The 21,017-nt window shown below is 42.0% G+C and overlaps 1 protein-coding gene across 1 annotated transcript in view; it reads left to right on the top strand.

Annotated features, from left to right (window-relative positions):
* Positions 1-21,017, top strand: part of BOK (BCL2 family apoptosis regulator BOK) — a 35,624-nt gene that overhangs the window by 4,158 nt on the left and 10,449 nt on the right. Inside the window, exon 3 of the mRNA XM_044433056.1 lies at positions 13,554-13,682. Coding sequence (XP_044288991.1) covers positions 13,554-13,682 — 129 coding nt within the window. The remainder of the gene's footprint in view (positions 1-13,553; positions 13,683-21,017) is intronic.

Raw genomic sequence — 21,017 nt, 5'->3', positions numbered from 1 at the left:
AGATCAACCCTGACTGCTCTTTAGAAGGCCAAAGTATTTGAGTTTCATCTTCACTATCTGGCCTTCTAAAGAGCAGTCAGGGTTGATCTCCTCTAGGATTGACCGGTTTGATCGCCTTGCGGTACAAGGGACTCGCAGGAGTCTCCTCCAGCACCACAATTCAAAGGCCTCAAACCTTTTGCACTCAGCCTTCCTTATGGTCCAGCTTTCACAGCCATACATTGCAATTGGGAAAACCATAGCCTTGACTATACGCACTTTTGTTGGCAGGGTGATGTCTCTGCTTTTTAGTATGCTGTCTAGATTTGCCATAGCTTTCCTCCCCAGGAGCAAGCGTCTTTTAATTTCTTGGCTGCAGTCCCCGTCTGCGGTGATCCTGGAGCCCAGGAAAATAAAATCTGTCACTACCTCCATTTCTTCCCCATCTATTTGCCAGAAAGTGAGAGGACTGGATGCCTTAGTTTTCTTAGTTTTAGATGTTAGAACTTAGTTTTCTTAATGTTGGGTTTCAAGCCAACTTTTGCACTCTCCTCATTCACCCGCATCAAGAGGCTCTTTAGTTCCTCTTCACTTTCTGCCATGAGAGTGGTATCATCTGCATATCTGAGGTTGTTGATATTTCTCCCAGCAATCTTAATTCCATCTGTGATTCATCTAGCCCAGTCTTTCTCATGATGTGCTCTGCATATAAGTTAAATAGGCAGGACGACAGTATACAGCCTTGCCGAACTCCTTTCTCAATTTTGAACCAATCCGTGGTTCCGTGTCCAGTTCTCACTGTTGCTTCTTGACCCGCATAAAGGTTTCTCAAGAGACAAATAAGATGGTCAGGGACTCCCATTTCTTTAAGAACTTGTCACAATTTGTTGTGATCCACACAATCAAAGGCTTTAGCATAGTCAATGAAGCAGAACTAGATGTTTTTCTGGAACTCCCTAGCTTTCTCCATGATCCAGCATATGTTTGCCATTTGATCTCTAGTTCCACTCCCTCTTCGAAATCCTGCCTGTACTTCTGATAGTTCTCGGTCCATATACTGCTGGAGCCTAGCTTGTAGGATTTTGAGCATAACTTTGCTAGCATGTGAAATGAGTGCAGTGGTGCGGTAGTTTGAACATTCCTTGGCATTGCCCTTCTTTGGGATTGGAATGTAAACTTACCTTTTCCAATCCTGTGGCCACTGCTGAGTTTTCCAAATTTGCTGGCATATTGAGTGCAGCACTTTTACTGCATCGTCTTTTAAGTTTTTGAATAGCTCAGCTGGAATAGTGTCACCTCCACTAGCTTTGTTTTTGCTCAGACTTCCTAAGGCCCAGTTGACTTCACATTCCAGGATGTCTGGCCTGAGGTCAGTGACCACCTCATCGTGGTTATCAGGAACGTTAAGCTCTTTCTTGTATAGTTCTTCCGTGTAATCTTGCCACCTCTTCTTAATCTCTTCTGCCTCTGTTAGGTCCCTGCCATTTTGGTCCTTTATCATGCCCATCTTTGCATGAAATGTTCCCTTCATATCTCCAATTTTCTTGAAGAGATCTCTGGTCCTCCCTATTCTGTTGCTTTCTTCTATTTCTTTGCACTGTTCATTTAAGAAGGCATTCTTATCTCTTCTAGCTGTTCTCTGGAATTCTGCATTCAATTGGGTGTATCTTTCTCTTTCTCCCTTGCCTTTTGCTTCCCTTCTTTCCTCAGCTATTTGTAAAGCTTCCTCAGACAGCCATTTTGCTTTCTTGCATTTCTTTTTCTTTGGGATGGCTTTAGTTGGTACCTCTTCTACAATGTTGCGAACCTCCATCGATAGTTCTTCAGGCACTCTGTCTATCAGATCTAATTCCTTAAATCTATTTGTCACATCTACTGTATATTCATCAGGGATATGATTTAGGTCATACCTGAGTGGCCTAGTGCTTTTCCCTACTTTCTTCAATTTAAGCCTAAATTTTGCAACCAGAAGCTCATGATCTGAGCCACAGTCAGCTCCTGGTCTAGTTTTTACCGACTGTATAGAGCTTCTCCATCTTTGGCTACAGAGCACATAGTGAGTCTGATTTCTGTGTTGACCGTCTGGTGATGTCCATGTGTAGAGTCGTCTCTTGGGTTGTTGGAAAAGAGTGTTTGCTATGACCATTGAATTCTCTTGACAAAATTCTACCAGCCTGTGCCCTGCTTCATGTTGTACTGCAAGGCCAAACTTGCCTGTTATTCCAGTTATCTTTTGGCTTCCTACTTTAGCATTCCAATCCCCCATGATGATAAGGACATCATTTTTTGGAGTTAATTCTAGAAGGTGTTGTAGGCCTTCATAGAACTGGCCAACTTCAGCCTCTTTAGCACCAGTGGTGGGGGCATAGACTTGGACTATATGTACCTACCCGATCCTTAAGATCTGAGTTGGAGACTATCCCCCAAAGGAATGAGGGGGATGACAAATAGAAGGGCCTTCTAGGTGGTTCTGCCTCACCTTTGGAATGAGCTCTCCTAAGAAGTTTGCCTGGCACCCTCATTAACAGCATTCCAGTGCCAGGCAAAGATTTCCTATTTTCTAGGTATTTTAATAATTTTAATTAATTTTATATTTTTAAGTATTTGGCAGCATATAAATGGAAAAATAAATAAAATATTTCTATTTGATATTGTTTATATTCTATGAATTTTAATTGATTTTAAGCTGCTATACTTATTTTTATTTTATTGTATTGCTGATTTTTGACATAATGTACATCAGCCAGAGAGCCCTAACTAGGGCTTTAGGTTGCAGTATATAAATTTAAAAATAAATGAATGCATTGGCCTAGACTGACTGAAGTTAGTGGGAATTGCTTGGATGGAAACAATGTTTTCTTTGAAGAAAGAAGATAATATAATTGCCTCTGGTGTGTATGCCCATTCTACTGTCATCCTGATCAAACAGGTTTGCTGGTTTTAACTGTGCTTAAAAACCTGTGTATCACTGGCCAGGGATAACAACAGGGCATACATAAATAAGTAAATAAATGGGTATACTAGAGGCACTACTGCCCTAGTATATCACTACTGCACCTTTCTACAAAAACTACCTTTATCTCCAGCATAAATGCTTGTAAAACAGTTTGGAAATTTCAATGGTATTTGCTTAGTGCTGTGGTCTGGGATTTGTGCTGTATTGACTTTTGCAGTGAGGGGGTGAGATATCCTTGGATATGTAATAGTGCAGATTCTGGTGGCTACAGTGGCTTGGATCTGTCTGGCCATGTCCTTTGGTCAGGGCTATCTTGTACAAGTAGGAGGGAGAAGCTGGATTTCTCATGCCTACCCTCGTAGATCAATTTTTCGATTGCTTTGTAAATTGTGAACTTCGGCTTTTAGGCATCCGTAATTATGATCTATGGTGGGTATGATGGATGCTGAACTAAGGTGCTTCCCATTCATTTTTATGCATTCATAATTCAGATGAAATAAATAGGATTTATGGCAGAGAGAAGAACTATGTCCAAAATCTTACAATATGTCTGCTGCTACTTGCTTTCAGTGTGTGAAATTATTCTGTTGAGTAAAACAGCTTCTACCTCTCTCACACCTGTCCTTTCATTTTGTTCTTGCTGTTAATGCCTACTGGTTCAACCTTCCCAAATTTGGTGCCTCTCAGATGTTTTGGACTATAATTCACAGGATTACTGATCATTGGCTTTTTTGACTAGGACAGATGGGAGCAGGAGTCCAAAATATTTGGAGATCATCAAGCTGGAGAAGGCTGAACTAGGTAATACCTGAAAAGGCATGTTTCTAAATGAGGCATTTATTGTGGAATCAGTCTGCCTGTTTTGGAGGGATTTTATGGAGGGTACAAATATCATCTTCGGTTTGTAGTTCTCCTGTGTTTTCCTGCTTCTTTGACTTTTTTCTTACCAGACAAGAATGAGTTGAGCTAAAACAGAGAAGCTGCATAACAACTTCATTAATTATAGAAGTTCTTCCACCTACAGGTACCTAATGATTGTTCATCAGTAGGGTTTTGGACAATGACAGAAATTTGCTCTGGCATTTACATTTCAGTTTTTTAAGACAACAAACAGCTACATACTATGTCCTTGTAGTATACAACTGAAAAGAATAAATTGCCTACCACTGTATGATTTCCACTTTGGAGTTGATCCTGTAGAGGGCAGGGCTAGTTCAATTGATCTTAGTGCCCAAGGACAAAGGGCAACCCATAGGGTAGCTAAGCTACTTTGGGGTATCCAGGGCAGGCCACACTGGCACTTAAGGCTCTGCCCTCCATTTCAGCCATCCCTTGTCCCTCAGCTTCTGCTTCCTGAGGCAGTTGCATCACCACTTAATGGTACAGCCACCCTGTGCCAAGCCATAGTTCAGTGCTGTGAACATGTTTCTCAAGTAGAAAATTACTTAGAAAAGGTGAACCATTGTATCTTTTTTTTTTTTTTAAGATGACCTGCTTTAGAACCTCCGGAAGATTCTAGAAGTTATCATAATGAGACTTGGATGCTTGAACCTCCCTATGATATTAATATGAAGGAAGGATGCAGTCTTATGCATGGTTAGACAGGGGAAAAAGTCCTGCAACTTTAAGCATTCCCCAGCCTGCCATGCTGGCTGAGGAATGCCAGATGTTGTACAACTTCTCTATTTAAATATGCATAGGATTGCTCATTTAGACTGTAATTCTGCGCACTTACTTGACAGTCTTACTGAACACTTTGGGATTTCTTTTTTTCTAAACAGACTTACATAGGATTGTGTTGTAAGGTGACAATGTTACATACAGTTACCTGGATGTAAACCCCAGGTATGTCTGAGCAGACGTGCATAGAATTTCTATGTTAATAATGTTCCTTTGAGTTGATGATCATGCAAACATTTGATGTATACAGGTGGGGAATATAAGGAAATAGAGGATGTTTTTCAAATTTTGAATGTTCAGTATGAGTTAGAAGAGCCAGTGTCAATTTGCAGAATCCTTCCTGAACATTCTATAGGATAAATTTCAATGCCTCTTGTTTGCAAATGTGTGTGCGCAGTAAGGGCACAATCCAGTGGGGATGCCTATGAACTTGGAGCCTTAAGGACATCCTTTGTAAAGTGGGAAGGGCATGGACGCAATCCCAACCTCCATGATTCTACCTGGCAAACCAGGTAAATGGCTGATTTGGCTTCAAAACGGAAGGGGAGAAAGTTGAAACTGTGCAAGGATATCTCAAATCTTGGCAGATCCACTCTCCTCCTGTCCCTGCACCCTGGAATTTCTTCACTCTTTCTCTGAGGTTGGTCTTAAAACCTTGGAGAAGCAGCTACTATGGTTCTTTCCACACCATCTATGTGAGTGGAATAGGTATCCAAGTAAGATACTCAACTCTGAAGTCTAAGTTTTTTTCCAGCCTTGGAGCTGGGAATCCAAATATTCCTGTAGCTCTCTGGCCAAGATATAAATAATAATTATTTTTCACTTTTTTGCTTTCCTCCAGAAGCTAACTATCTCCCTATTTTCAACCTCAGAACAATCAGGTGAGGAAGGTTCGAGCAAATGCTGGCAACTGGCTCAAGTGAGAAATTTGCTAGTGCTTCCTCAAGTATTAAAATGCCCTGGCTAACTCTGGATCTGTGTGTGTTCTGTTTAGATGTTATGTCTTCATGAATCACTGAATCAGTCCGTGTCTCTTTCTTGGGTGCCTCTGTGTGTGAAAGAGACAAAGATTTGTGTGCTTTTCATGGTGTATGCTGTAAAAAGAGGAAGCTTGTGTTGTATCTGAGTTCTTTATTGTGGGCAAGAATTAGTTTTTTGCTTCACAGAAAGCACGGAAGGTAGTTTCCACTAAATATGCAGCAAAATGCTTTTGAATAATTAGTGTACATAAAATAATCATTTGATTCTGCATACATATACAAATCCATGTACAAATTGAGTATAGGGGTATAAGGTGGCCCACTACCATCATCTTGATCCAGTCTAGGTCTGTGATATATCCATCTTGGAGGGAATAGTGTTTCCTTTGCTTAAATTGAGGTGATTTGAGTATGCAGCTTCATTTGGCAACTCTTATAAGGAGTTATGCATATAATTTTCCTTGATAATGATACTATCAAAATCCACCAGGAAACACCAGCCCTAATAGTTTCCCTTTTAATGTATGTTTCTGCATCTTTTACAAATGAATTTAATTTTCTTTGGTTTTCTTTCAAAGCCTTCTCTCTAGGCTGGTGGTTCTGGAGCTGAGGCGCAGAGACCTTGGAGTTTGCTGTGGAACAGCCTGTGTTGCTTGCAGTTTCTAATCCTTTCCTGAACTGTTCTTAATTTCTCTAGCAGGATTTGCATTACGTTTCCTTTCCTTTCCTACTGCTCTTGTCCCAGCATTGCTGTTACCATTTCCTTTGTCCGCTTTTGATAGTCTCCCCATTAGTTCTTCCATATTTCCCCCCACTTCTCTCAGTTTCTGCCCGGGAGTGAGGCCAGGTGTGGGGCTTGCATTTTTTAGATTTTGGGGTAGCGAGTGGTTTCAAAGGGCTTGGAAGTGTGACTGTCAATCCTGAGGTTTCTCCTTCACGACTGTCCTGACTCTTATTGGCCAAATCCTAATCAAAACATGTGCACAATAACTTGGCATCCATCTAAGCAATGCTGCTAAAAACCTTGAGGAAAACATCACCACCTGCTCTCCCTGCACCATCCCAGTCTTTCTTTTACTTCAGTTGTAAACAGCCCTATAAGGTTACAGAAACTGCACTGCTGTTCCTGCTGTTTCCCAATCATGTATCAGAAACACAGAGGCCCACATTTTTGCAGTCCCACCGACTGGTGTAGCAAGTCAGACTTGTTCTAGCCTTGAAGTAAATGGCTGGGGAACACCTTCTGTACCTAGAGTCAAGGATGATCCCCAACACTTGCCACACCAAGATTACCTCAACAGGCTTTGCCTTAAAGTAAGATTTTTGAGTGTCTTTGTTATCAGTCAGCACTGTGGAGGAATTTCTGCAGTGAAGCACTGGTTGGAATATAATATTTCCCGGAGCAAATTTAACCCTGTCTTGCCAGTAAATTTATTATAGAAATGTCCCTGTATTGGCCAGTCTTTTGTGAGGAAAAAGCATCATGCATTGTATCGGACCAAAGGCCTAGCTCGTCCAGCATCCCGTTTCTCATGGTGACCAACCAGTTGTCTTTTGAGAAGCCCACAAGCAACACTTCTATTGATTGTATTCTCAATCAATGATTAAAATCCCTTCATCTCAGAGGCTTGCGAACATCCAGTGCCGGGCAGGAGAAAAGGTGGAAGCAACCTTTGCTTCTTTGTCTGCTACCATGCACACTTTGCTAGATGGCTGGTCTAGGAGTGGCACTTCAGAGGAGGAGGAAAGAAGGCCACCGCAGGCTCAGGGTAGTCCACATGCATGCTTCTGCAGTTTACTCTCCTCTTTAACACCTCCTTATCCCTCTGTCTAAGGTCAGTTTTCTGATGTTGGAAGAGGGTGGCTGATGTAGTTCTTTCTGCAAGGGGAAGGGGATTGCTAGCTTGCTCTTCAGAGGTTGGAGAAAGGAACCCCCAGTGTCTTATGGCCCCTCAGAAAAACTCTAGAGGCCACAGGATTGTTCCCTCCCAGTGTAATTTAATGCAAAGTTTCAGTCCTGAGGTGGGGTTGAGTGGGGTAACCGTGAGTCCTAAATTTGCGGTACTTTTCTGAGAATAGGAGTAGTGGCTTCAGTGGACTGGTGAACTGGAGGGGGAATGGTGCTGCAAGAGGAGGCATCCTGCCGCGACTTGACAAAACAGCAGCAGCTTTGAGAAGGCAAAAAGCCCAATCATGTTTCAGCTGCTTCCCTGCCTCCCTCACCATCCCAGTCCACAGCTTCAATCTCTTCCTGACTTGCCCAGTGAACTAAAGTGTGAATGCAGTGCTGCTTTTACTCTCACCTTGTAAGAGGGACATGCCTATATGCTTGTCTGGAGGCATTATGTTCAGTATGTGGTGCATACTCAGAAGTAAATCACATTGTCTGCAGTGGCACTTACTCTTGGGAAAGCCAGCATGGGAGAGGTTTGCTTTTGCTTTGCCAGTTGCTTTTCCCCGTCCCTCCTCTGTGGCAGAGGTGGCAGGACAGCAGCAAGCAGCACTACAGCCTTCACCATTCCCTCTCCAGCCTCTTCTCCATGATTTTTTGCGAGGGGGCAGGGGGAGAACTGGGTTAAAAAAAAACCTCCACTAATTTGCACATTCACACATGTGCATAGCTTAATAAATGGGAATATATACATAAAATTAACAGAGTATATCCCTTCACACATCACCTTTTCAAGCCCTCCTGCTTCTTTGCAATTGCTGTTGTGTGTGACTCAAATCTGATCACAAAATGTGATCACATTTTCAACACAGTGGAAACTGTGTTGTATTCATTACCATGTGCCACAATAGCAGCAAATGTGTTTTGCATAATTACTGTGACAGTGTTCCTCGATAACAGAAGGGGATCTAGTGTAAAACCCACTCCCTTAGTCACTGGTATGTGTTGCTCGTGTTGGATTACACCTTGCATTCTGGGGCAAATAATCAACAGCTGATCACATTTCTGAAAATTAAAACCAACTGTTCATCCATCTCATGCCTTGTATGAGTTACATGGGGGTGTTTGCATGTCATGGCAGCTCGTCATGGGTTATTTAATCCACAGTGAGATTGTGGAGAATGTGGGATGCGTATGGCTGCCATTTTGAAGATGAAACCCCTGTGGTTACATATCATGCAAAACTGGCAAGCAAGGGTTGTACAAGGCTTGTGTAATCCATTGTCTTTTTTAGGTTATAGAAGGATTGTTTAAACATTTCATGACCCACACTTTATTGGTTCATGGGACACCATAACCTCCTGAGTGGTGATTAGGTATAAAAAATCATACCTGTGTATGCTGTGACACATAATGGGTTAAGTAATCCCCAGTGATCTATAGCATATTGTCCAAATCCAGTCATATAGTCCTGGGTAAGCACTGCAGAGAGCTGAAGTAAGCGTGTCAGTCTTCATATTAGCAAAATTAGAGATTAATTTTAGGTAGTATACCTTTAAAAAAGTCAGTTGAAGTCAAATTGTGTAGTATTACTCAGTGGCTGGAAGGGACACAAAGCAAATAGCTCTCCTTCACCAGTTCACACTATGGCCCATCCTTTCTTTGCAGCAAATGTGTTTTTCTGTTAGGAAGCAGCTATCCTTTGATTTCCTCTTTTCTTTTTCTCAAAAGGGATCCCATGTTCACTGTGTAAAGAGCCTCCTCCCTTGCAAAGGGCTAATGTCCCCTCTTATCAGGCCTGTGCATGTATGCACCACATTTCCTTTAGTTTTTTAATCAGATCACATAGAACAATTCAGTCTTTCCGAGGGTCAACTGTTTTCCTTGAAGGTTTCTCTAAAACCTTCTGGCGTTTCATCTGTTTCAGTGTTGGCTTAGCTAAGATTGCCAGAAGATTGCATAACTGGCAAATGGTTATTGCTTTTTTGCAGTCTTTAGTGAGGCTGGAGGAGTTGAAAAAATTGTAGGCTTTCAAGTGCCATATGCTCAGTGCTATTTGTCTATTTATTTATTTATTTATTTATTTAAATTGCCCATCTGCAAGGAACACTGGAGTGGTGTATATGATAGAATGAAAAAATGCAACATAATAAAGATTGTCATGTGCAATACAACAACAATAAATTAAGAGGCATACAAACAATTTAACCATCAAACAAAGAAAGCAAACAATTAAAAATAAATTTAAAATGCCTGGGAGAAAAGTTTTGATTTGTTACCAAAAAGAAAGCAAGGGCACAATTATATCTCTCTTGAGAGCTCATTCCTAAGTTGATATGCAACTACTGAGAAGTCCTTTAATAAAAACATAGTGTTTTTTCCCACTGATGGTATTTGGAGAAGGCCCTCCTCCAAAGATTTTAATGTGTTACAAGGATGACCCTTCTACCAATGAAATGATAGTTCTATTTGTTTTTAAAGTCATATCTTTAAGAAGTTGGCATCGTTGGTTGCCTTCCATTTTATTCTCATAGCAGCTCTGTGAAATAGCTTAGGCAGAGAGATATTGACTGGCCTACTATCACCAAATGAACTTTATAATACAGAAAGTGAGAAGGAACTAAAGAGCCTCTTGATGCGGATGAAAGAGGAGAGAGCAAAAGTTGGCTTGAAACTCAACATTAAGAAAACTAAGATCATGGCATCCAGTCCTATCACTTCCTGGCAGATAGATGGGGAAGAAATGAAGGTAGTGACAGATTTTATTTTCCTGGGCACCAAGGTCACCACAGACAGGGACTGCAGCCAAGAAATTAAAAGATGCTTGCTCTTTGGGAGGAAAGCTATGGCAAATCTAGACAGCATACTAAAAAGCAGAGACATCACCCTGCCAACAAAAGTGCGCATAGTCAAGGCTATGGTTTTCCCAGTTGCAAGACTCTTGCAAGTCCCTTGGACTACAAGGAGATCAAACCAGTCAGTCTTAGAGGAGATCAACCCTGACTGCTCTTTAGAAGGCTAGATACTGAAGATGAAACTCAAATACTTTGGCCACCTAATGAGAAGGAAGGACTCCCTGGAGAAGAGCCTAATGCTGGGAACAAGTGATGGCAAATGAAGAAGGGGACGGTAGAGGATGAGGTGGCTAGATGGAGTCACTGAAGCAGTCAGCGTGAGATTAGGTGGACTCTGGGGGATGGTGGAGGACAGGAAGCCCTGGAGAAATGTTGTCCATGGGGTCATGATGGGTCAGACGCAACTTCGCAACTAACAACAAGAAGAAGAATATGAAGCCCAGTCTCCCCACTCCAAGTCTGAGAATCAGCCTTTTCCAACCTAGCACAGTTCAGCTATAGTGGACCGCGGCTCCCATCATCTCCTGGCAGCATAGTTAATAGGCATTGTGTCAGGTTGGGGTGCATTACTCTAATCAGTGCATCACATTGACTATCCATAGTTCTTGGCAATATCTTGTAGCAAAGAAGTCAGAAGAAGAAGCCAAAATATGTCATAATCATGTTCCTTGTACATAATACAAAAGGCAGGATTCTGCCTGTATGATTAAACTGAGGCCCAGTAATTTTATAATTTTTGAGCTATACCCCTGCAGCTCCTTTTTCAGTGGCAGTGTACAATATCTATGATGATTTATGTAAGTGTAATCTTGTTGCGCATGGTAGATGGAGATCAAAGAGTCAATGGCTGTATAGATGTGGGTACATGTATGGTGAAGTGCGAGGAAATCTGATGTGGGAACATAGACCCAACAAATATTTAAACACTCTAGACTGATGACTTCCAAGGTGGCAAAGCATCATTAAAAAGCATGGCTTGACTTTGCCAGTTGTGTGCTTGTTTTTTCCCCCCCAGGAGTTTCCATGAGTCTTCCTCTGCTGGAAATGACTGGCAGCTAAGGAGGAATTACCAGTCATTGCTTGGCAATCATTTAATGCTTTGTCTGACCCTTGCATAGCTGTGCTCCACGTAATATCTGCAACAGTAATGAATATGCTGTCTAGAAGAGGAGCTGCCCCTTCCCATGAGAAAGGAAGCCGTGATATCTTATAATGGTAGCACATTCATGCTGCAAAAAAACCCTTGGAGGAAGAGAAACCGAGGCCACAAGGCCGGAGAGTGGTCTAGTGGAAACACACATGGGATACACCCATGCGTTGGTTTTCCTGTTTGCACTTTGAAAGTGCAGTAGCCCAGGGAGCAGCTGTAGCCCTAAGTTTTTGGAGCATGGAGATAATTGGAGGTAGAAAGTAGGAGTCTACCTTATTCTTACTCAAGCCATTGGTCCATCTAGCTTGGTGCTGAACACACTGGGGTAAGTAACCTGGTTCCTTCCAGATTTTGGGGTCCAGGGCTTACATAATCCCTGACAGTTGACTGAGCTGTTGGGTGGTGTTTTCCAAAATATCTGAAGGTCATTGGCTTGTCTTCCAGTGGTCTACACCAACTGACAGTAGTTCTACTAGGTTTTACCCTGGAATCTTCTCAAGCTCTACTGGAGTTGTCACTGTCAGGGGTTGATTCTGAGACTTCATGCATGCAAAGTGTGCAAACAATAATGTGCAGCATTTCCCATGATTTTCATAAAGCTTCTGGATGTTTACACATCTTGAGACTTGCCCCTGACTGTTCCATCCTACAGCAAACACATACATCTTTGGTCACTTTCCAGCTTCCTGTGCTTATACCTATTTTTTTTCAAAATGTGAGTAGGGAAGTTGATTTTGGATGTAGCTCTTCCTTCTGTTTAAGGTCCTTGTATGCCTCTCTGGAAATGAAATGAGTTGAAGAAAAATGCTAATTGAGTACACTTGATGCCACAGAGGCAGGATAAAGTCAGTCAAGTCAGCAAAGAACCTGAAAATTCAAGAGGACCCCAGATCTTAAAGCCTCATATCTATATTAGTGTGAAATAGCAAGTGACACATCTAGTCTGCCTAATTAATTCACAGCTTCAGGCAAGGCCTTGTGTTCTGTCACAACCCAACCCATAAAATACCTTTTTGACTTGAATGCACAATTGACAAGTTGTTGAAAAAAGGTGTATCCCAAAAAGCGATGAGACACTCAAATTATCCACATCTTGCCTAGGGGAGGAAGAGCTCCCAAATTTCCTTAACCCTCTCTGAGGCAATACAAGAACATCGTTCTGAGAACACATTCTGAAGCCAAATTTGAGTTGGGGGGTTGATTGGACATTTGTTATCCAATTCTTTGGTCCAGAGAAGAATCTCAGGGAGGCAGTATTCTAAAAATCCAATAAGAAATTGAAGGAACAAATCAGTAAATCTCCAGTTTAGCAGCACAGCAGAAAAGACCAGCATAAAATAAGCATCCGATTCATGAGGCGAGGGTGGGCAAGGCTGGACACCTGCCAAGAACCTAAAACCCAGCAGGGCCCACCATGCAGGGCAAACACAGCAGTAATGCTCCCTGTTGTTGGAGTCTCTTACACCCACACTAATCCTTGCCTTGGTAACATTCAGAGTAGACTGCTGTACTGCCTATTATACATCAGGCTTCCCTTGAGACTTCTTGGTACCAGTTTGAGAGCTACAAGATTGCAGAGCAGAATGACATGATTGGAACACATTTTATTCATGTTAAAATTATGTTTGGCTTTCTGATTTGTTTCTGGGCATGATTCAGAGTCCTTGTTTTGACACCAAAGGGCCCTGTGGTTTAGGACCCAGCTATCAAAAGGATTATTTCATCCCTGCCATTTGATATCCATGTTGGAAGCGGTAAACAGGCTGCTCATGGCTTGAGAAAAGGCCTTTCCAATAATGGCTTACTAGCTCTGGAACACATTCCCCCTTGCCAAGAGTGCAGTCTTCTCTCTACTGAAGTTTAGGCACAACTGAAGACAGTTTATTTATCCAAAATCTTACCTGAGCAATGGCTGTGCTTTGAGCTACTTGGTTAGATTCTGTGATGGTTATATTGTGCTGTTGCAGTGATTGTGCATTCCTAGGAATTTGCATGCGTGTGTGTTCATCTGAAAGGTGGAATGCAACTGATTGAAATAAATGCTTGTGTTTGTTTTTTGTAGGTGATGAGCTAGAGTACATTAGGCCCAACTTGTATCGGAATGTTGCACGGCAACTAAACATCTCGCTGCACTCAGAAACCGTGGTGACGGATGCCTTCCTGGCAGTGGCAACCCAGATCTTCTCTTCAGGTACTGTACTATAATTCACACTATGAATGAAGGAAGGAAACAAAGCAAGGTATGTAAGTACCGGCATGTTTTAGGTGGGGCCCACTTGGCAAAGGATTCTGGCAGTCAGCAGTTTGGCAGGAATGCTGGACTAATGATTTAACACAAACCCCATGTATATTCTTCTGTTTTTTTTACACCTCATTGGGTGAGCAGATGTTCTAGCCTCTCCCTGTTCCTCTTCCCTGAGTAGGAGACCCTTTAATTTCAAGCTTTGAGTTGGTTCATGTTCCTAGCAATTACTGCCTTTGCTACCTGGGAATTTGTTTTGGATTTTGTCAGGCTCCTAGACTTGAATACAGGCTGCCAAGTTATTGCTTCACTCCAAAGGGCCTGTTTCTCCTGCTATGCAAGGCAATGACAGAAAAACCCAAAGACATGGAATTAGCTTGTAGTGAAGGAGTGTCATCACTTGAACTTTTGGGGCATTCATGTGCTAGGGTAATATTCTGCTATACAGTTTAACTTTTGATGAATCAATTTGTCATTATAATAATCTTTTCTTCAGAAGAATTCTCTGACTGTACAAACATACATTCTGTGTTACAAAGCAGGCAAACTGATAAGTTTTCCCTAAAATTCACTATTTGTTAACTTTTTCAGTATTTGTTTAATAATGGATTAATTTTGAATTCTTGCTTATCAGAAGGCCTGCACTGCATAGGAAACAAAGTAAAATAAAATACACTTGGACTAGGTAGGAGATGCTTAATGCCACAGCCTTCCTGTTTTTCTTCTTGAAAAATGTTATATGAATAAACTTGCAGTACAACTTACCCTTGTGCACCTTACCCAGAAATAAATCCCATTCTGTTCCACAGTAAGTATGCACAGGAGTGAACCTTAAGAGAAGAAGTCATCAAATTGACTAAGATAATGACTAAGAATCTGCTTTGAATCCGATATGCATGAAGTGGGTTCAAAATTCCAGTACATTGGGTCAGAAGTAAAGCTTCCAAGATGTGTATGTATTTTTTAAATTTAATCATGGACCACGTTTACACATTTGGCAGCCATTCCTGGCTTGCTTAACTCAGGAATTGTAGGAAGGGCCAGATTCTGCAGGTCATGCTTCTTCCATTTCCACTTTTGCTTCACAACATGAGAACCCAGAAACTGTGGGTTGTTTGTGGGCTATACAATCCAGGAATTGGTGCCATAAAATGCAACTACCATGTCAACAGTAGGGTCTTAGTTCTTTGCTGATTCTTGCTCATGCGTTGTTGGCTTTTCAAGGGTCAAGGACTGAAAAATACCCATCACCTTATAATCCTCAGGTAGGGTTAAATCCTGGACACCTGGTGTCTGCATGTTCAAATATTCATCACTGTGCTCCACCACAGTCTGATTAAAGTGCAAAAGAGCCATGGCCACCTCTATTTCGGTTGCTGTTTTTTCAGTCCCAATGAACTGAACAAATAATGACCTAGTTTACCCATAATTGTCCACAAACTATCTTGGCTTATTTAAACCACTGAGGATTGACTTGATCATGCAACTCAGAATTATCTAGGCAATTCCTGCTATGCTAAATTCTAGTTTTCCCCACATGTCATTTCTAACCTGGTGCTCTCTGGATACATTGAACTCCAGCTCACATTAAGCCCATACTTCATGGCCAGTGGTCAGAGGTTATAGGAATTATGGTTCATAACACCAGACTAGGGAAAACTGCTTTTTGTTTAATTGGGGCAGAATAGTAAATGAGATTGCTTCCCTTTCATGGTAGTGCAGATCAGTTTCTCAGTTGGTTGCCCTGCTCTGCTTAATGGTAGGGCCAACCACTGATTGGATTCAGACAACACAGTAACTCAAAGGGTGAGTGTTGGTTGAACTGTGGCTTTTTATCGAACTATGGATGATTGTCTTATTTGAATCCATACTTGCTAACCATAGTTTGTTAACCATGAACAACTGACAGTTTACAACCGAACAACAAGCAATAGATTCTTTTCATGAGTTATTTCTGGTTAACAAATTGGCTTGTTAGTACAACTGGGTTCAGAACCCATGATTCAACAACAACTCCTCCTCAACCATACTTGTGGGTTATCCTGTTGGCTGAATCACAGTGGCACAGAGAGTATTTAAATGTGTACGGGTATAAGCTTCAGACAAGGGCCTATAGAATCTTATAGAAAAGGCTGAAGGAGCCCCTTCCCAGCTGTCTTGCAGCAAATGCCCTTAGTGTGTTTTAAAGTAATCCCTGCTGTGTAAATAAAAGGGTGTTTAAGAGTGTTACATGGATAGATTTCCTTTCTTTTCTGTTTTGTCTTTTTCCAATGAGTGTTAAATGTACAGTCCTTTGATTCAAACAACATATGGATGGATGGTTTTGACTATAAAGTCAGGAGTGGCGGCAGATCTCTTCCTGTGTTTGTACTGCAAAACTTGAATATTGGACTTGATCTAAAACCACTGGATATAGTCTGTGGAAGCTGCTTTCTTTCAAACCTATAAACTTTGGGGGAGGTGTTTGTTTAGTTTGGACATTGTTAAGCAACTTGCACCACTGCTGATAGAGAGCACTCGCCTATTACCAAAAAACAAAACAAAATAGCTCCCTAGTTCCAAACTGACAGTATCTGGAACTGTGTTTCCTTTTTGTGTTGGACATTATTGTAGACTAGCCTTTCTCCAACCCACCATCTACCAGGTATTATGATCTGCAACTCCCATCATGCTCAGCCAGCATAGCCATACTGGTTGGAAGATTGAGAGATATAATTAATCTAACACACCTGGAGGACACAAAGTTAGTGAAGCCTATGCCTTTTTCGTGCATGTAATTAATGTGCAGAAAATTGTGCTCAATACAATAAAGCAAACTACATGGCATTTGACCCATGGATAGCTTACAGAGTAAAGTCCTTTAAAATGGGCACCTATATGGAAATATCCTGTTGTGTCCTGGGACAAGATAGCCAATGAAGCCTTTCTGTTCTGAATCAAGGGACAAATGAGCATTGTCCTAAACTTCCTTTGCTGACACTTGAGGAAGAAATTATTTCCTTCCAGCCCTTGTCAAGTGAAGACTCATCCATTTGGTGCAACTTTTAGCAAGCTTTGAATCTTCATTCATATACTGACTGGGTTTACATAATACTATTATGGTAGGGTTGTTGTTGAACCATGGGTTGTGGCTGAAATGTGGGCTGTCATGTTGTCCAAGCCCAACTGTGATAGCCACAAAAATGTACACAAACAATCCATAGTTCATAACCCAACAACAAACCGTGGCTTCCCTTCATGAGCTGGTCATGGTTAGCAAATCATGGTTTATTATTGTTGCCGGTTCCAATAACTCTACAACTCACATTTTAACAATTACCAGTGGTTCAGAAATGGTCCAAATTCAGCTCAACATTTGAGTCTTAGTTATGTTGCATGAGCTCAGTCGATATCTATTAAAGGGAAGGACTATGGCTCAGTGGTAAGGCATATATGTACTTTGCATTCGGAAAGCCCCAGGTTCAATCCTTAGCATTTCCACAGAGCTAAAAAACAATCCTCCTTGAAATCCTGGAGAGCCTTGTTCACATGACACAATAACCCAACATGGGTGATCTGCCATAGTAGTCTTGTTGGGCAAATTTGGCATGGTTCTTCAGGGTGGCTTATTTTTAATGACCACACTACTCTGAGAACCCATTGCTTAGTTTAGGTTTGTTGATATGCATGAAACCTTGTATTGTCCATGGCCAACAGGGTGACTTCATTATGGATTGTGGGAACAGCTAGGCAGCCACCCAACAAGGGCAGAGAAAACCCTTGGTACTTCTTACATTCTCACTAATGCTGCCACTATCCTCCCTTGTGCTTTCTCAGCACTGTCTGCCCCATGCTCCAAAAAATAGCAAAGAAAGGAGAGTGTCTTGAATGATTTTGCAACTTTAAAATTTATTTTTATTTTGGGTCTTGTGCAATTGTGCAGGAGCAATTGATAGCTGCCTTGCAATGTTGCAATGTTTGCCTCCTTTTACAGCTCCTATTTGAGATTTGCACAATGTTCACCTCTCTTTATGGCACTGTTTGAAATTTGCACAATTCACCTCATGTGTAAAATGCCCCTGGCATGACATCTGTGTACATTTAGGGATGCTGCTCACTTCTCTGTGACCCGTAGGTAGGGCGGGCAGCTAACAATGGCGGGAAGTAACAAACAGGAAGGGAGGTGGGAGGAGCCAAAGCAGCAGGAGAGGAGGTGTTTTGCCAGTGGGTGTTCCTCTTTCATTTTCATTGTCAAGTGAAGCAACCTTTCTTTAAAGGAAAAGAGGATGTATGCCAGGAAAGGAAGCTTCGATGTGTAGGACAAGGACAAGAGGAGAATACGGGGGCGCTTGACTAAATATTCCCCCCAATTTTTTTATTTTAAATGCTGGCAAACACATTCCCCCATTCATAAGGTTTCAGAAAATTATTTTAATTTTACAATTTGATGGGAGGTGGGGAGATGGAGCCAAATGTGGCTCGCAGCTATTCTTTCTCTAGTGTTATTTTAAGCATCCTTGCATTCACTAGTGAAGCAAGTACCGAAGTAGAGAATGAATTTAACAAGAAAGGTATATCAATATGCTGGGCTAAATATTAGAGAGGTCACATTGCACATAAGCAAAATTTCCTGGGCAATATGTATATATGTATATGTACATGCACCAACATGCTACCAGCTTTGTAAAGCCTGGGAAAATTAATTCAATTTGGCAATTTGATGGAGTGGCAGTAGAGGAGGAAATTACCCTCAGTAACCGGCAAGCCCAGTGGACCAATTGCTGAAGGACAGGACGTTGATGCAGCTCCTGAGGCAACAAGGAGTTCGTAGGGCCACAAGGTTGGTGGCCGGTTTGCAGGGGTTGCCGTATGAGGCGAGACTGAGGGAACTGGGTCTCTTCAGCCTGGAGGAGACTCAGAGGGGATCTGTTGGTGACATACAGGTCTGTGAGGGGATGTCACATGGAGATGGGTAGAGACCTGATCTCCCCTGCAGAGGAAGGCAGGACGCACTCCAACAAAGCAAAGCTCAGGGAACCAAAGTTCCATTTAGATGCCCGGAAGCACTTCCTGACAGTCAGGACCCCGAGGGTGTGGAATGGGCTTCCACGAGAGGACGTTGAGGCCCCATCGGTGCGGGTGTTCAAGGATAGGCTGGACATCCACATGATGGGCATGTTGTAAGCGGAGCCTGCTGGTGCCGGAGGTCAGACTAGATGGCCCGGGAGACCCCTTCTAACTCGCTCTGTTTCTATGTTTCTGTGCCTGGGGTACATGCAGTAACAAGGACTGAGGGGGAAAGAGAAGGGAAGCCTGTCAGGGCACATTCAGTCTCTCAGCAGTGCCGTGGTTTGTTCTGTGAACAGGCAGTTCATGGTGGCTTATTTGCACCATGGCTGTCCAGTGTCTCCCACTTATGTAAACCTGTCCAGTGTCAGTAGCAGGCTAGATGGATAACAAATACCAGGTTAGTTCTGACTTGGCACAATGCAACTTTCTCTGTCCCTAAACAGTAACTGGGCAGTATTAAAGGATGGCATATACTGTATTGGTAATGTTCCAACCTGTTTCTACCACCACTACTGCCTTGTAATATGGCATATCAAAAGTTTGTTTCTGCTGTCTGAATGAAGAGCATTGCCCTTTGATCATCAAGTAGGTAGACTTATTTATGCAGCTAAAGAAGTGTGGTTTTGTGAGCTCACAAAACCACAGTGCACACCCCCCACATGGCTTCCTGGAGGTTGTCCAGCAAGGGGCTGATGCAGAGGACCTCTATCCAGCCGGCTCTTATCTATTCTCTCTCTCAGCATTTACATACTTCAGCTTCACAGCTGGCTTCTATCTAGCTGCTAGTTCCCTTGGCTGATGTGTAGAGATGGGTCCCCCTCTCCCTCTCTCTGGGCTGCCGTCTCATTCTCTTGTGTTTGTTAGCAACACACACACACACACACACACACACACACACACACGATAAAGAAATGATTGTGTTATTGACTGTTTTTGCAAAGAGAACAGCTTGCTCTTGGCCCACTGGAATCTGAATCCATGGCATTTTCATGTCAGATTCTGCTGCTGCTTGCTATATGTGGGCAGGTAAGGGGGAGGCAAAGAAGCCAGCAACTTATCCATGCTCCATCTGCTCAGTTCCTTCACCCCAGTGAGACAAACACAGCCCCCAACCTTGTGCTCTAGAATGTTCGAAAATAGAGGAAAGTTGTTTGTCACATGATAAAGGCAGTTTATGCAGAACAGGGCGTTTCCTCTGCTCTTTAATCCAGCTAAAGTAGACTACCCTAAAAAAATTCTGCCTTCTGAAAAAGTAGGTTGAAAATGATGGGAACCAAGCAGTCAGAAATCACAGATAGCAGAAATGTTCCTGGCCTGTGTCATTTGACTGAAAAAGGGAGGTAGCCTAGTTAAGTAGCTCAATGAATCTCTGATTTCATTAGTCTGCACCCAGCATACCTCTGGGTTCCTTTTATAGGATTTATTCCCCAAAAAGCAGAACAGGGTATCAATATAAACAAGCATAATTTGAGCAACAAAAACTCGAGGTAATAGGAAGTCTCCAGACTAGAGATGTCCACAGCTCCTTTTTGCTTAATATTTATTAAGCATGAAGAAACACAAAGTTGGAATTTGTATTACATCTGAGCTTTTTTGCCTGTGCAGACATTGATGAATAGGATGATACCAAAAGCTTAGTAAGAAGATGATTAAGGAGGAGCCGTCACTTTACTTCTGCTTTGCAAAATAAATAAAAATATAAACACTTGAAAATTAGGAATTTGTCAGTTCTTAACTAGACGGAAAGCTATATTATTAAAAAAGGATGAGATAGGCATTTTATGTGATAAGTTAGGAACACACAGCATTAGGAAGGAGAAAACTCCCAGTTTGCCATGTTCTTTTGATGGTGAATATTATTCTCTAAATAACAGGAGTTTAGAGAGCTTGAAGAAACTTTGAGTCATGCTTTGTTCTGCTTTCCTATTTTTCTTGTATTTAAGTGAAATTCCTACTGCTTAAATGTTAGCAATTAATGCATGCTGATTTTTCCAGTGGTGAGGCCATTTTTCCTCCTGTTGAATATCAAACAGAGCCATTGGGGTCGCTCTTGATGGTTCTTCTGTAAAAGCTAACCCAAGGTGCACTGTGCCTTACGCTTGGGCTAGGGAATGTATGTTCAAAATCAAGAGGAGGCCACCTTCTGTGAGGGCAAATAGCAGAAACTGCTGGTAGAAATCAGCATAATAGTTATTCCTGTGCAAGAACTGAAATTTGGTGTAAGCTGATAACAGG

Source organism: Varanus komodoensis, unplaced genomic scaffold (genome assembly GCF_004798865.1).
Source record: "Varanus komodoensis strain SLA01 unplaced genomic scaffold, ASM479886v1 scaffold25, whole genome shotgun sequence".
In the NCBI taxonomy this organism is placed as follows: Eukaryota; Metazoa; Chordata; class Lepidosauria; order Squamata; family Varanidae; genus Varanus; species Varanus komodoensis.
The sequence above is the reverse complement of the archived record's forward strand: the minus strand, read 5'-3'. Positions and strand labels throughout refer to the sequence as shown.